A 16,887-nucleotide genomic window follows, 5' to 3' on the forward strand; every position below is an offset into this window, starting at 1 on the left:
AAGGAGAGAGAGAGAGGGGGAAGGAGAGAGAGGGGGCAGGAGAGAGAGAGAGGGGGGAAGGAGAGAGAGAGGGGGAAGGAGAGAGAGAGAGAGAGAGAGGGGGAAGGAGAGAGAGAGAGAGAGAGAGGGGGGAAGGAGAGAGAGAGAGAGAGGGGGAAGGAGAGAGAGAGAGAGGGGGAAGGAGAGAGAGAGAAAGGGGGAAGGAGAGAAAGAGAGAGAGGGGGAAGGAGAGAGAGAGAGAGGGGGAAGGAGAGAGAGAGAGAGAGAGAGGGGGGAAGGAGAGATAGAGAGGGGGGAAGGAGAGATAGAGAGAGAGGGGGGGAAGGAGAGAGAGAGAGAGAGAGGGGGAAGGAGAGAGAGGGAGAGGGGGAAGGAGAGAGAGAGAGGGGGAAGGAGAGAGAGAGAGAGGGGGAAGGAGAGAGAGAGGGGGGAAGGAGAGATGAGAGGGGGGAAGAGAGATAGAGAGAGAGAGGGGGAAGGAGAGAGAGAGAGAGAGGGGGGGAAGGAGAGAGAGAGAGAGAGAGAGAGGGGGAAGGAGAGACAGGGAGAGGGGGAAGGAGAGAGAGAGAGAGGGGGAAGGAGAGAGAGAGAGAGAGGGGGAAGGAGAGAGAGAGGGAAGGAGAGAGAGACAGAGAGAGAGAGAGGGAAGGAGAGAGTTAGGGAAGGAGATAGAGAAGAGAGGAAGACGCCCCAGGGAAGGGGTTGGACTCAAGAGCCCGGCCGCGGTGACCCGGAGCCCCCGTGCGCGGCCTAGCGCCTCAGGCCCGGCCCGACTCACCTCAGCTGAGCTCCCGCTCAATGTATCTGGTTTCCCGGTCCCGCACTCATGGTAAGAGAGAGAGGGGGAAGGAGAGAGAGAGAGAGGGGGAAGGAGAGAGAGAGAGAGAGAGAGAGAGGGAAGGAGAGAGAGGGAATAGGAGAGAGCGAGAGAGAGAGAGGGGGAAGGAGAGAGTGAGGGAAGGAGATAGAGAAGAGAGGAAGACACCCTGGGGAAGGGGCTGGACTCAGAGCCCGGCCTTGGTGACCCGGAGCCCCCGTGCGCGGCGCAGCGCCTCAGGCCCGGCTCGAGTCACCCCAGCTCAGCTGACGCCCCGGCCCGCCGCCGCCGCTTGCCTGCTCGCTGTCTCTCGGGCCGCGCGGTTCTCTCTGTGTAGATAAATAGGAGAGAGGGAGGGGGGGAAGGAGAGAGAGGGGGGGACGCGCCGGTGTATGTGTCTCTGTGTGTGTAAGCTAGCTGTCCTCTCGGGCCGCGTGGTTGTCTCTGTCGATGTCTGTGTATCTGTTTTCCCGCTCCCGCACTCGCGACAGGGTTAGGCCCCGCCCACACACACCATGAAATGTCCCCCGTGACGCACCACGCTTCCCCTGTAGGATTGGTCAACCATCACGTCACTCAACGCTAATGAGCGGATTTTGACCGTTTTTTGACCGTTTTTTGTATACTGTCGGAGCAATTCTTGTCTGACCAAAAAGTAAATATGCCTATGACACTCCCCTAATCATAAGCTTTCTTTTGATATAACATATGTGTATGTACGCTCTATAACATTTGAGTTTACCACAGACATACACAGAGACAGACAGACAGACATCCTCATCACTTATATATATATATAACAATATATAAGATAATGCACTGTACTCTCTCCAAAGAGGAAAGAGAATGCAACCATTCTCCAACTAAAGCTGAATTGCACTACGGAGTAGAGCATCAGCTGTCACCAGCCCACTTGAAGTATGCACCAGCCTAGATACAGACACTCAGTCACCTACCATTTAACAATTCAACTAAGGAACCACTTAGTAGCAGGGCACATGCACAGCCACAAGCATGGAAAGATTTATGATGCAAATGCACCATTTTTACTATAAATAGTCTATGATTCTTTAACTGTACAGAAAATAAAGATTTTGTTTCCAAAAGGCAAAGTGACTTGACTCACGCAATGTCCCATGATGCATGTCTGGAAGGTGCTGTGCCATTAAAGTTGAGGGCAGTAGTGACTTTCAGATGGCTAACTCTCCCTACTGGTCTTCATGGGCCGGGTGGCAAACCCTGATGATTTATATCGGGTGATGAGTGCATATCGGGAGATTCTGCGCTCCCAGCCCATGGTTTTTTTTTTAAATAGTGAAAAATCATGGGCTGGGGATGTAAAATTTCCTGATATGCCCTCTGGTATGTACCAGGAGCACTGAAGTGGGAGGTCATGAGCCCCCCCATGCACTTGTTATCTGCTATGCCCAGTCAGCTGAATCGGCTGTGGGTGACAGTGTGTCTGGGATAGCACCTGCTTCTGTTCCCTGTGCTCCAGGACCACCCTCCACCTTCTTCTAAGAACATAAGAAATAAGAGCAGGAGTAGGCCATACGGCCCCTCGAGCCTGCTCCGCCATTCAATAAGATCATGGCTGATCATCGACCTCAACTCCACTTTCCCGCCCAATCTCCATATCCCTCGATTCCCCTAGAGTTCAAAAATATAAGAACATAAGAAATAAGAGCAGAAGTACCGCACTGCGATATACCCAACACTACACCATGTTTTATGACAGTTCACTTCCGTCACTGCTGTGGTGATACTTCATTCATTAAGCTGAACTAACTACAGATCTGATATGGGGGAAAAAGACATTATCAGGGTCTTAACAAGTGAAAATCAGCCTTGTTGGCGCAATTTTGACAATGTTAATAAATCCACTTTTGGAGTGAGAATCCTCAGGGCACTTTCTACTCGTATTACAAAACTATCAAACAGGAAAATATGGGCCAATGCCAATAATATTGAAGGAACAGTAGTTCAGCATTAAATAAGATCTCACTGAAATAAATTACACTCTGTTGGTGGCTGGACATTACCAATAAGAAGTATTATATTTCATTCAATGTTCACGGGTGGTGAATTCTTGTATTTATATGCAGATATTCACAACACTATAAAAGTCAGGGTCTTTCATAAATCCCGACTGCAAATATAACTTTACATAGCCAGTGCCTGATTTCCAGCTTTCCCAGTGCAACATAGGGTGTCAGGTACCCACGCCTCCTTAGATATTGCTCTAAAATTCTTATTTTACAAGAAGATCATCGGATGTTATTTGCACAAGGCCTTGCAGGACAGGCAGCTTTTCTTTGTGGGGTGGGAAACAACCAGTGGCTCTAGCACACTGAATCGTAGAAATTTACAGCACAGAAGGAGGCCACTCTGCCCATCGTGTCTGTGCCGAAGGCTGGTCCATTCGTCTCCTATGTTTGCACAGCAGTTACACTAGCTTCCCAGCATAGCCTGGGGCAATGCTGTACCCATGATATCACAAGCATGTTAAAAAAATATTATTAAAACAAATATTTGATTGACAAACATACAAAATTACATTGACATACGAACATACGAATTAGGAGCAGGAGTAGGCCACTCGGCCCGTCGAGCCTGCTCCGCCATTCAATAAGATCATGGCTGATCTGATTACTCCACATTCCCGCCTACCCCCGATAACTTTTCACCCCCTTGCTTACCAAGAATCTATCTACCTCTGCCTTAAACATATTCAAAGACTCTGCTTCCACTGCCCTCTGAGGACGCACGACCCTCTGAGAAAAAATTTCTCCTCATCTCTGTCTTAAATGGGTGACCCCCTATTTTTAAACAGTGACCCCTCGTTCTAGATTCTCCCACAAGAGGAAACATCCTCTCCACATCCACCCTGCCCAGACCCCTCACGATCTTATATGTTTCAATCAAGTCACCTCTTACTCTTCTAAACTCCAGCGGATACAAGCCTAGCCTGTCCAGCCTTTCCTCATAAGACAGTCCGCCCATTCCAGGTATTAGTCTAGTAAACCTTCTCTGAACTGCTTCCAACGCATTTACATCCTTCCTTAAATAAGGAGACCAATACTGTACACAGTACTCCAGATGTGGTCTCACCAATGCCCTGTATAACTGAATCATAACCTCCCTACTTTTGTATTCAATTTCCCTCGCAATAAACAATAACATTATATTAGCTTTCCTAATTACTTGCTGTACCTGTATAGTAACCTTTTGCAATTCATGCACTAGGACGCCCAAGTCCCTCTGCATCTCAGAGCTCTGCAATCTCTCACCATTTAGATAATGGCCCAGAAATTCGGGTCTCCACGGGTGAGTACGCACGGGGTACTCACCCATAGGCCCGATGGAAGTGCCGGTTTCCTGCATGCACTGCGCATGCGCGGGAAACCGGCACTTCTGTTCCTTTGAACGAAGGGGTTCAGAGGTCGAACGCGTGCGCGGGGGAGGCTGCGCGTGCGCATGGAACTTCGGGTTTTTTTTTTAAACAGGTTTTTCCGTGAGGGTAAGTCTGCAGAATTTAGAAATATAAAAAGCAGGCGTAAGGCCTGCTTTTTACAAGGTAAGTGGTGAATTAATTAAAATTAAAACATTTTTTCCACAGGTTTATTATTTTTAAATACTTTAAAGCAAGGTAAGTTTATTTTTAGCCCCGTTAGAATATAAAATTATTTTTTTCAAAAATTTAAATTATTGTTTAAAATAGTTATTTCATGTAACTTACAGTTCATTTAAAAAATGTGATTTAAAAAAATTATTTGAAGATTTAGTGCTATTTTGGGGCTGTAGTATTTATAAGTTTGACAGCACTTCCTGTCAGACTTATGAATGGAGCATTCCCTGCTCCGATTGGCTGCCCATGGCCCACGTGATCCCAGGGGACGCATCGAACTAACTGCGCCCCTGGGATACGCAAGCACTGCGCGCCGGCAGCTGGACCAGGCCCCGGATCAGAATTCCACAGGGCCCTACAGCTCAACTGCCGGCGCGCAAGGTAAGTGCAGATCGGGGGCTTGCACCCGCGGGAAGCCCCCGACCCGAATTTCTGGGCCATTAATATGCTTCTTTTTTATTCTTCCTGCCAAAATGGACAACTTCACATTTTCCCACATTATACTCCATTGCCAGATCTTTGCCCACTCACTTAACCTATCTATATCCCTTTGTAGCCTCCTTATGTCCTCTTCACAATTTACTTTCCAACCTATCTTTGTGTCATCAGCAAATTTAGCAACCATACCTTCGGTCCCTTCATCCAAGTCATTTATATAAATTGTAAAAAGTTGAGGCCCCAGCACTGATCCTTGTGGCACACCACTCGTTACATCTTGCCAATCAGAAAATGACCCATTTATGCCTACTCTCTGTTTCCTGTTAGCTAGTCAATCTTCTATCCATGCCAATATGTTACCCCCTACACCATGAGCTTTAATTTTCCACAATAACCTTTGATGTGGCACCTTGTCAAATGCTTTCTGGAAATCTAAGTACAGTACATCCACTGGTTCCCCTTTATCCACAGCACATGTTACTTCCTCAAAGAACTCCAATAAATTTAAGAATGCATTTGACCCAGCACTAGTCAAATGGAAGGACCCAGTGCTACTCTTTAAAAAAAAAGTCAAAAAGCATTAATATTATTTGAACCAGTTCTTCAAACAGAATGCTTACATGTGTAAAGCTAAGCCATAGCCTGTGTTTCCTTGCGCTTTGAGTGTGATTCTGATACTACATACTAATACGAGAACATAAATGAGTCTGAATAGCTCACTGTCCTCCTGTTAACTCGTTTGATGTGGTAAGCAAAGTCTGCAACAGCCTGGAACAATTTAGGCTGTTCTTAATAACTATAATATTCTATTGACATTCTCCACAGTAAGGAAACAACCTAAAGTGTGTGTGGAACTAAAAAAAAGTGATGTTCTACGATTATATTTTCTCAGACTGGATGATTACATCATCAGGTCGGTTTAGCTACTAGCAACTATTTACATAAGAAAACATACGTAAGGAGACCAACGCCATTATCCATCTCGTAGGAAGGGAAAAATTGGCATGTCTCTGATGATTACATAAGAAGCAAAGAGATGGCCCAAACCATCTAGCTTCCTACGTGATGAGGCTACGTGGTGGAAAACAATTCTTGGCAGATAGTAAAGAGGAAAAATCAGGGAAGAAAAATAAAGCAAACTGTTTCTACCAACATATGTGAACTTACTGGACTTCCATCTGAGCCTGGTGATCCCCTCTCCCCAAAATTTCCTGGAAATCCCTGCAGAGAGGAGAAACATTTTATCAGCACAAAAAAACCAGAACAGTTTCACAAGAATAAAGAAACGCCATGTTAAACTGAAATATTGATGGTGATTTTCTAAACATTTCAGTTCAGCTGCCTACATCATTCTCATAGTTAGGTTACTTTCCAGCAACAGCTTTTATGTCAGGTTATAAGAGTAGATTCAGCAATCCAGTGCTACCAAGGCGCAGGGGCGGCATTTTCCTTGTGGGCCCAGTGCAAAGGTACGGTTTGTCACCCCTACATTTCACTAGACAATGATACTAAATACGACCTACTGAAGCTGGTGTCAAATTTGCACACTTTCTGCCTGAAACAATTTAGACAATTCTCTTCGCAGTCTTGAAAAGCTTAAATTAGGTTGCATCAAAGTCCCCTTTGCCAAAGAAAATAAACCCAATCTTTTTAACCTTTCCTCATAATCATAGTCATCTTTTGAAATGTTTATTCTAGCACTCATTTTTGGTCATTATTGGGAGACCAGTCGTCAGGAGTTGGCTCCCTGTGTTGACTCCCTAGTTACTACTAAATCCAGCTCCTCTCCTGTGGCAGAATAGTGCTTCTAGTAGGATAAATGCTCACAGATACCAGTCTCCCGGTAAAAAAAACTATAGTTGATGTCCATGTACCCTATCAAAGGAAATAATATCCTTTCAGTAATTAGGTGACCAGAACTACACACAGTTATGTAGATGGATCTGACAACTCTTATACTTTGAAAAGCTGAGGTGATTTTTATGAGACAGGTTGTAAAGCTGTGTATGCTTTTGTTTTTGACAAAAATCTTGGTTCAATAAAATACATGCACCTTATTAAAGACTCACTGGGCCTGAATTTGAGAGTTCAAACCTACCTGATGGTCCCGGAGGTTCGAACACATGCGGTCCTGGGCCTCTCTGCGTAGACATGCGCAAAGGCCCACGTATCCCAGGGGCGCAGGCGGTTCGCAAGCATCCTGGGATCACGTGGGCCAGGCCAACCAACCAAAAAGGGGATCTCCATCATGCTTACGGAGATTCCATTTGGAATCCCCATAAGCAGGAATAGGAATCCCCTAAAGCACACAATTACACACCAGTTAAATAAAAGTAAATCATTACATGTTCAAAATTAATTAAAATACAATTAAATTAACCATTTAAAACAAAATTTAAAACTTTTGAAAAATAAATTTAAACATTGTAAAGGGGTGAAAAATAACCTGTAACTAATTTTAAAGTTTTTTTATGTATAAATAATTTTTTTTAAATAGTTTAATATTTATTTAAACTCTTACATTGGTAAAAGAAGGCCCTATGCCCGCTTTTATCAGGCATAAGAGTTTCACGGACATTCGCTGGTCTGTAGTTGGGCAAATAGCCCAACTCTCCGCCAGCGAATGTCCATTTCCCCAGGATGCGGTGGAGCCGTCACGCTGAAACTTTACAGATCGCAAGTTCTGGGTTTTCGCGCATGCAGAATTGTGGGGCACTTACGGTTGCATATGCGGTCGTAGGCCCCGGAAAATCCGGGCCATTATATTTTATTAGATTCATTGGGGATAATTTTGACTTTGGGTGATAGTTTAAAATGGCTGCTATCAATACAGCCACCCATTATACATCTCTCTCAATTTTCATTTCCACTGGCTTGCATTTACATAGCGCCTTTCGCAACCAGCGGACGTCTCAAAGCGCTCTACAGCCAATGAAGCACTTTTTTTTTTGAAGTGTAGTCACTGTTGTAATGCGGCAGCCAATTTGCGCACAGCAAGTTCCCACAAACAGCAATGTGAAAGTGACTAGATAATCTGTTTCTGTTAGTTGTGGGAGAAATATTGGCCAGGACACTGGGATAACTCCCCTACTCTTCTTTGAAATAGTGCCATGGGATCTTTTACGTTCACCTGAGAGAACAGATGGGACCTCGGTTTAACGTCTCATCTGAAAGGCAGCACCTCTGACAGTGCAGCACCCCCTCAGCACTACACTGGAGTGTCAGCCTAGCTTTATGTGTGCAAGTCCCTGAAGTGGGACTTAAACCCACAACGTTCTGACTGAGAGGCGAGTGTGCTACCAACTGAGCCACAACTGACACTAAATAGATATTAGGAGAGGTGACCAAAAGCTTGGTTGAACAGGCAGGTATCAAGAAGGGTCTTAAAGGAGAAGAGGGAGGTGGAGAGGTTTAGGTCAGGAATTCCAGAGTTTGGGGCCAAGGCAGTTGAAGGCACGACCGCCAAAGATGTGACGAAAGGGGAGATGCACAAGAGTCCAGAGTCAGAGTCACTAGGAGTGCAGGATCACTGAATTAAAAAAAAATCCGTTTATGGGATGTGGGCGTCGCTGGCAAGGCCAGCATTTATTGCCCATCCCTAGTTGCCCTCAAGAAGGTGGTGGTGAGCCGCCTTCTTGAACCGCCGCAGTCCTTGTGGTGAAGGTGCTCCCACAGTGCTGTTAGGGAGCGAGTTCCAGGATATTGACCCAGCGACGATGAAGGATCGGTGATATATTTCCAAGTCCGGATGGTGTGTGGCTTGGAGGTGGCGGTGTTCCCATGCGCCTGCTGCCCTTGTCCTTCTAGGTGGAAGAGGTCGCGGGTTTGGGAGGTGCTGCCGAAGAAGCCTTGGCGAGTTGCTGCAGTGCATCTTGTAGAAGTTACACTCTGCAGCCACGGTACGCTGGTGGTGGATGGAGTGAATGTTTAAGGTGGTGGATGTACCCTATATTGTTTGTGAAGCCTGAGGCCGTCTTAGGTCATCTAAGTAACAGAATTCTAGGTCGCAGTGGGAAATATTATGCAACCTGAAATTCCTTTGTGTCACTCCGTCCCCCAAAGACCTCCCCCCCCACCCCCCCGAGTATACACTGCAATGGGCTTATCTTGCCTGCTGCCAACATATATGGGAAAATGGCATGTGCAATGCCCAGTTTTCCATCCTTTAAAATCCATGTTGCACACACAAAATTATCCAATATGTGCTGGCAGCAGACAAGTTGCCGAGCTGCCAAACCAGACTTGGAAAATTACTTCCAATGTGGAAAACTACCTTCAATGTTCCAGTATGATTTACTTGACTAATGTGAGCATAAATTTTTCAAACATGTGATTAAACCTTTACATATGTTAATCAGTTGAGGATCAGAGTTGTACACATGTCTGATCAAAGCCTAGATTGAACTAACTGAAAGACATATAGGCCTAGAAATTGGGTTCTGGTCTTGCCAGGGCTGTAGCGCCAGAAAGTTTGCGCCAGCGGTAATGCGGCAGCGCCCGACGAAAATTCGGGTGCGCCGGGCCCAGACGGCGGCGGGCGCTAAAACCCTCCGTTAGCGTCTCAAAACGGGCGTGAACTTGGGTTTCCCGGCGCTAATCCCCTGCTGCGGCACCCGATGCGGTGCGGCAGGCGGGGGAACTGCAGGCCTCCTCCTCCTGTTAAGGAGGAGCTGCCTGCAGCCGACAACTGTCCGGCGGATTGACCCGACATCTGAGTCCGGCACCTCGGGGAAGTGCCGGGCTCGCATGAGACACTGATCAGGGCCGCGGGGGGGGAATGCAGGAGTCCGGGAAGGGAGGTGCGGGCAGGCGGCCGCCGGGAACGCGGCCGGCCGCCGCTCCACCTTTATGCACCGGCGCACACTGGGGGAAGACTCTGTTGCTAGAGTCTTAGTTGCGCCTGCCACGGGCGAGGCGGGCGCAACTGAATTTCGGCTTGGGGCCGGGTTACCACAGCAACCGGGACGCTGCGCACACCGATGACGTCATCGGTGCCGGCGCAGCGCTACCGGTCTACCACCGCGGAAGGGCCCCAGGCAATTTAGGAACCGGCGCCAATTGCAGCGCTAGGCCCTCTAGCGCCGCAAAATCGGTGCTAAGGGCACTGAATTTCTAGGCCATAAGCTTTTGCCAGTGTGTGAAGCTTAGAGGCAAGGCCAGGAAGTGAATTCCAGTATTAACACAAGGAAAGAACTTGACAGTTGCACCCATGTCATATATTCACGGCACTTTGAGGCTGTACTTGTAGTTATTAAAATGTATTTCCACATTTTTCCAACTATCCTCTGAACCACAGCACAATGGCATCTGCTGTCAGCGTAAAAATTGTACAGTACTGGGTGAGATTTTGTGCCCATTTGTGAGCAATGGATAGCTTTGAAAGGGGGTGAATTTTTCGTGACGGACCATAAGAATTGAGAAAGGAACACAATTTCAGACATCAATGGACAGAAACGCAACTTGCGCCAGTGTTCGGTGCGAAATGAGCAGTGCGATCCAAATGCGCGCCTGAAGACATTGGCCTGAGGCCCAATCGATATTACTGGGGGGGGAGGGGAGGCGAAGCAAGAGAGTGCGAGCTCCAGCCAACACACAGTATTTTCGTGACGCTAGCAAGAGCATTCCTGCTAAAATAAGTCAACAACACTATTATTAATGACGAACACTTGGCACAAGCGGACTTGACGTTTTTAAAAATCTCTAGTAACTATTTCAACCATGCATATTGTAAGATACTAGGTTGTAATAGATGCCCTGATTCAGTCCTAGCATAACTTTTGCATGAATGGTGATGCTTGGGATGTATGGTCTATTTACAATTGCCAACTGCTTATGGAAAGTTGTGTGAACAACAATTCTTGCAAGGACTTCTCAGAAGAAATATGCATCTTAAAAGTTCTAGCATGCAGTATAGCTGTGATGCTGTGCAGCTGTATGGCATTGCCAATGCTCTATGTACTTACAACATTTGTATCTCTTCATCTGCTTTGAGAACAAGACAGCATTTAATCATAGACTCACGCATGTGGGGATCTCAAACATCTCAAGTCCCTATCACATTTTGAGGAGACCACCTGGAAAATCATAGACTGGAAAAGCATTGAGAGTCCAGGGAATGGTGAAGCTGGAGGCATCTCATAAACTTATGGTTAGCACCATATTGCTTATCTTACGTAAAACAGAAGAACATAAGAATTAGAAGCAGGGATAGGCCATACAGCCCCTCGAGCCTGCTCTGCCATTCAATAAGATCTTGGCTGATCTTCGACTTCAACTCCACTTTCCTGCCCAATCCCCTATCGCTTGATTCCCCTGGAGTCCAAAAATCTATCTATCTCAGCCTTGAATATACTCAAAGACTCAGCATCCACAGCACTTTGGGGAAGAGAATTCCAAAGATTCACAACCCTCTGAGTGAAGAAATTCCTCCTAATCTCAGTCAAAAATGGCCGACCCCCTATCATAGAAACATAGAAACATAGAAGCAGGAGTAGGCCATTCGGCCCTTCGAGCCTGCTCCGCCATTCAACGAGATCATGGCTGATCATCCAAACCCTAGCACCCGGTCCCTACACCGACAGCCATCCCACCCAAACCCTATCCCCGTAACCCCGCGTATTTAATCCCCCCTAACACTAAGGGCCAATTTTTTATCATGGCCAATCAACCTAACCCGCACATCTTTGGACTATCCTGAGACTATGTCCCCTAGTTCTAGACTCTACAGCCAGGAGAAACAATCTCTCAGCATCTACCCTGTCAATCCCCCATAGAATCTTATATGTTTCAATGAGATCACCTCTCATTCTTCTAAACTCCAGAGAGTATAGGCCCAATCTACTTAATCTCTCCTCACAGGAAAACCAGTTAACCAATCCTCTATCAATGCTAATATATTACCCCAACCCCATGAGCTTTATCTTGCAATAACAACCTTTTATGTGGCACCTCATCGAATGCCTTTTGGAAATCCAAATATACTACATTCATTGGTTCCCCTTTATCTACCCTGCTGGTTACATCCTCAACATCTCTAATAAATTTGTCAAACGCGATTTACCTTTCATAAAACCACGTTGACTCTGCCTAATCATATTATGATTTTCTAAGTGTCCTGATACCACTACCTTAATAATGGATTCCAGCATTTTCCCGACAACTGATGTCAGGCTAACTGGCTTGTAGTGCCCGGTTTTCTCTCCCTCCTTTCTTGAATGGTGGCGTTACATTTGCTACCTTCCAATCCGCTGGGCCCGTTCTAGAATCTAGGGAATTTTGGAAGGTCACGAAGGCGCATATTCAACTTCAGTAACATCATAGAGAGCATCAATCTATTGATGCAGCGCTTGGCTGTGCTTATTTGAGACACAATTTTTACATTTTGTTCTCTTCTGCTTGGTTAGGAATGGAAGAATGGACTCCTGCCACACTGACCGGGGCCGATTGTAACACGAGCAGCTGAATGGTGGAGCGCTTGTTCCGGGACGAAGGGGGCAGAGCTATTGTGAGGACTGGACCTCATTTAAATGGAACTGGCGAGCACCAAACTGCGTGCATGTTGCATTCGCCAACCAGTTCTATCCTGAAATGGGACTTGGGCTCCTACGTGTGTGTTATAGGACGCCTATTTACATATTAAAATGGTCCTACCGCCTGAAACCGGCAGGTACTTCGTCCCTTGTGAAAGTGGCAGCATTAACAGGACGGTAAGTCCACTGACCTCATGCCGTTACTTTTTTAAAAATTCATTCACAGGATGTGGACGTCACCAGCAAGGCCAGCATTTATTGCCCATCCCTAACTGCCCTTGAGAAGGTGGTGGTGAGCCGCCTTCTTGAATACAACCGAGTGACTTGCTATAGGCCATTTCAGAGGGCAGTTAAGAGTCAACCACATTGCTGTGGGTCTGGAGTCACATATAGGCCAGAACGGATAAGGACAGACGATTTTTTCCCTAAAGGACATTAGGTGAACCAGATGGGTTTTTATGACAATCTGGTAGTTTCATGATTACAATTACTGATATGAGCTTTTTATTCCAGAATTAATTTAAATTCCCCAGCTGCTGTAGTCGGATTTGAACTCATGTCTCCCGAATCATTGGTCCAGCTCTCTGGATTACTAGTCCAGTAACATAACCACTATGACACCATTCCCTTTACTGACCCATTAATGCTGATTTTGACAAGTTAAAATTAACTCCACTATCTTCAAGCAAACCATTACCGATCAGCATCCTGCAATAACCTATCAGCACCTCTGCTAAGAACCAATATAGTTACATAACCCCCAGAGAATATGGATAGAAAGACTGAGGCAGCACCACAGAGTCATTCCCAGGTCATGGGTGAGCAGCAACAAGTGATCACTTATGTTATGGACCAGCCACTGCCACCCAGTAGAGGGGATGAAAATAGACCCCAAAGTATTTTTTCCCAGCAATAGAATAATTTTAGTAGTTCATTTATTGCAAATGACGCACTGTCCTGCATGGTGTCACTTTTTCACTTCCAAAACACCGCCCAACCTCCACTTCGAGAAAGTTTTGATGAAGAACCAGAGGCACCATGAGGAAAAACTTGTTTACGCAGTGAGGATTTAGAATGCGCTGCCTGATAGGGCGGTGGATACAGATTCAATAGTAGCTTTCAAAGGGGAATTGGATAAACACTTGAAGGAGAAAAAATTGCAGGGATATGGGGAAAGAGCGGGACTGGCTGGATTGCTCTTCGAAAGAGGCAGTGCAGACTCGATGGGCCGAATGGCCTCTTTCTGTGCTGTACTATCCTATGAGAACTCCAGTGTGAAACATTGACCTGTCTTTTCTCTATTTGGATGCTGACAAACTTACTGTGTATTTCAGTAGTTTCACTTTTTATTTTAGATTTCCAACAGTCCCAGTTTCTCTCTATCTTTGGTCTGTGTATGGTCTGGCCAGGCTGCGCTTTTACTCACAGGAACAAGTAAGGCAAGAAATTCCAGTTGTTGTTATTAAATATAATTTTTTTTGTGCTTTTATTTATTCGGAATCACCATTAGGAATCCAAAAAAATACATCTCCAAGAAATTGCCTGCCGCAGTGAAAATGATGGAAATTGAATACATTGGGCTAAATGGGATGCCTGGATGACTCCAACAACACTCAGGAAGCTTAACACTATCCAGGACAAAGCAGCCCACTTGATTGGCACCCCATCCACCACCTTAAATATTCAGTCCCTCCACCACCGGCGTACCGTGGCTGCAGTGTGCACCATCTACAAGATGCACTGTAGCAACTTGCCAAGGCTTCTTCGACAGCATCTCCCAAACCCGCAACCTCTACTACCTAGAAGGACAAGGGCAACAGGCGCATGGGAGCACCATCCTGACTTGGAAATATATCGCCATTCCTTCATCGTCGCTGGGTCAAAATCCTGGAACTCCCTCCCAAACAGCGCTGTGGGAGCGCCTTCGTCTCATGGACTGCAGCAGTTCAAGAAGGCGGCTCACCACCACCTTCTCGAAGGCAATTAGGGATGGGCAATAAATGCTGGCCTTGCCAGCGACGCCCACATCCCAGGAATGAATTTTAAAAAATGCTGGAAATACCCAGCAGGGCAATCAGCATCGAGAAAATTAGGCAAGAAACGTTGGGGCAATTCCGTGATCCTGAGTTCTGAGTGCGAAGCAGCACTCAAAGGGAGCATGAGCCAGAGATTAGCCTTAATTCTCCAACTTGCACACCCTGTAGTGTGGCACCTCACTGGGAGTGCAGGATTATAGAATCACCCCCATTGGCCTATCTTTCTCCTTCAGGTCTTGTCTGAATTGCTGTGTAATCAATGTTAGTACTTGTAGATTTTCTGTCTCAATTACATGGGGCTGTTATGCTTGGAGAAGGAGTGCATTAATCTGACTCCTGTCTGAATCAAACCTTCCTATGTTACAAAGTGCAAAGGAAAATTATTGCTCAAAAATCTAAAACATCAGAATAATGGAGAGCTCACAATTATTCCAATTCACACAATTCCTGTCTGCTAACAATCAACGTTTTTGTCTCAAAATTAAATATTCTCTAGGCACTCCTGATTTTTGATCCCTATATTATTATTTCTTTCATCCTATTCATATATTCAATTTTATTATTCTCTTCCATTTCAGTCCTTTTCACTATTCTTCCTCTGCCTCTTTCCTTTCCGTATTTATTTCACTGTGGCACATGCCTATTGGAGTAAAGAGTAATGCTCGGCTGCCAGGAAGAGTGTCCAGGAAATCCTGGCATGCTTCCACCTCTGTGCTATTTTCATCCATTCTCCCTGGCTAAGGACCAGATTTTAGAACAAATTCAAGGTCTGTTTGAGAAAGCTCGTTGTGCAGATAAAACAAAAGGACTTTTGCCAATATTCTACTTGAGGTGAAACTGCCTGCCTAATGTCCCACTGCTGGGACATACGGAGGAAAAAGAAAGTTTTGTTCCTGCTAGTATCTCCTTTAATTACACGCAAAAAAACTCTCATCCAACCCAATCTTGCTTTACCTTCTGTCTAACAGTAAACTCGAAGGTTAGAGCAGCAAACACTTTCACTGAAGATGTGATAAGGTCAATTAGCTGCCATCTATAAATTTCAACCCGATGGTTCTCCTGATGGCCACTTAGTGTGGTACTGAGCCACACCGCTCGGGAAGGTACCAGATTTGATCCCTGGTCTTAGATTGGGTCATAATGAAGATGCTATGATTGGCCTCAGGATAGGGAAAGACACAGTAAAGGTTATCCTACTCTTGACCACTGTGCAGTGCACCCTACAGAAAAGTGGACATTGGACTCGAACAGAATTGGACTCAGCTGTGATGTCCCCCAACGGGCAAATAGCTGGGTAATACTCACTGTTCACGATTACATACAAAGAATGGCTTTTTTGCACAGATAGAACACTAGGATCAGACAATATCTGGGCTATATAATTACCCGAGCTTTAAAGAAATCAGATTTATTTTTTCAATGCCAATTTATTTAACTTGGAATGCTTTTAGTCACTAAAGGATTATTTCTGGAGTGAAGGCACTTTACAGTTTTGCTGTGGTAAGTGGATACATTTATCACCTATCCATTAACACTGAATATTGTAATCCACTGCTTCTTAACTTTATGTCAGCAGAATGAAAAGGCACTCATTCACTGTACAGTTACAATAACAGTTAAGCAGCTAATAATAGTTTCACTGGTGGCCTAAGTATCAAGGCAGCACTAAGCATACAGACCAGAAATTTGTAGTTGTGCTTAGTTAGTGGGGCAGGTGTTGGACCATCTTGACACTCCTCGGCTCGGCAGACGAAAGATCATCAAGAATAGTCACTTCAACAAACTGCTGGAGAGCTGCAGGCACCTGAGAAATTGTACCCTGGCAAAGAAGTGGACAAAAATGGAGGGCAAAAATAGCAGTTCAGCAAGGTGGCAGTGGAGCATTTTCTCCTACAAGTCACCGTGTGACAACATTATTGGCAGAGCTGATCAGAAATTGCATCAGTGACTCAAAAAAGCAAGAAAGCCAGATTATGGTACATGAAGTAGATGTGGTTGTGGAGAAGGCCATGGCCGGCAGCTCTATAGTACAGGAAACTCTCGATTTACCGGCACCTAAATAACCGGAAATCTCTGTTAACCGGCAAAATTCAGGAGTAGGTTCAGGTAAGTTTTACTTTATATTAGTGGCCGTTCCTGGATCTGTGGTCGTGTAACCGGGGTTCCTGCACCTGTTGCTGTGCAACAGGGACGCTTGGTCTGTGGCCGGGGTTCCTGCACCTGTTGCCATGCAACAGGGATGCCTGGATCTGTGGCTGTGTACGGGGCTCTCGTACCTTTTACTATACCTCTCTGTAATCCGGACTTTTTGATAAACCGGCACCACACCGGTCCCATCGGTGCTGGATAAAAAAGAGTTTCCTGTATATAGGTATATAGGGCTCAGTTCAACAAAGCCACACACCAGGAGGTAGGGCTTGGAGAAGGTGGTGCACTGGT

General features: G+C 45.7%; 1 protein-coding gene across 1 annotated transcript in view; it reads right to left on the reverse strand.

Moving 5' to 3' along the window:
• The window catches only part of LOC147101631 (uncharacterized), a 688,387-nt gene that overhangs the window by 375,329 nt on the left and 296,171 nt on the right, over positions 1–16,887 (reverse strand). The window contains 1 exon segment of the mRNA XM_085965351.1: positions 6,051–6,104. Within this exon segment, the coding sequence (XP_085821477.1) occupies positions 6,051–6,104 (54 nt within the window).

This window comes from Somniosus microcephalus, chromosome 23 (genome assembly GCF_052327205.1).
Source record: "Somniosus microcephalus isolate GS21.2 chromosome 23, FLI_Smic_1.0, whole genome shotgun sequence".
NCBI classification, from domain to species: Eukaryota; Metazoa; Chordata; class Chondrichthyes; order Squaliformes; family Somniosidae; genus Somniosus; species Somniosus microcephalus.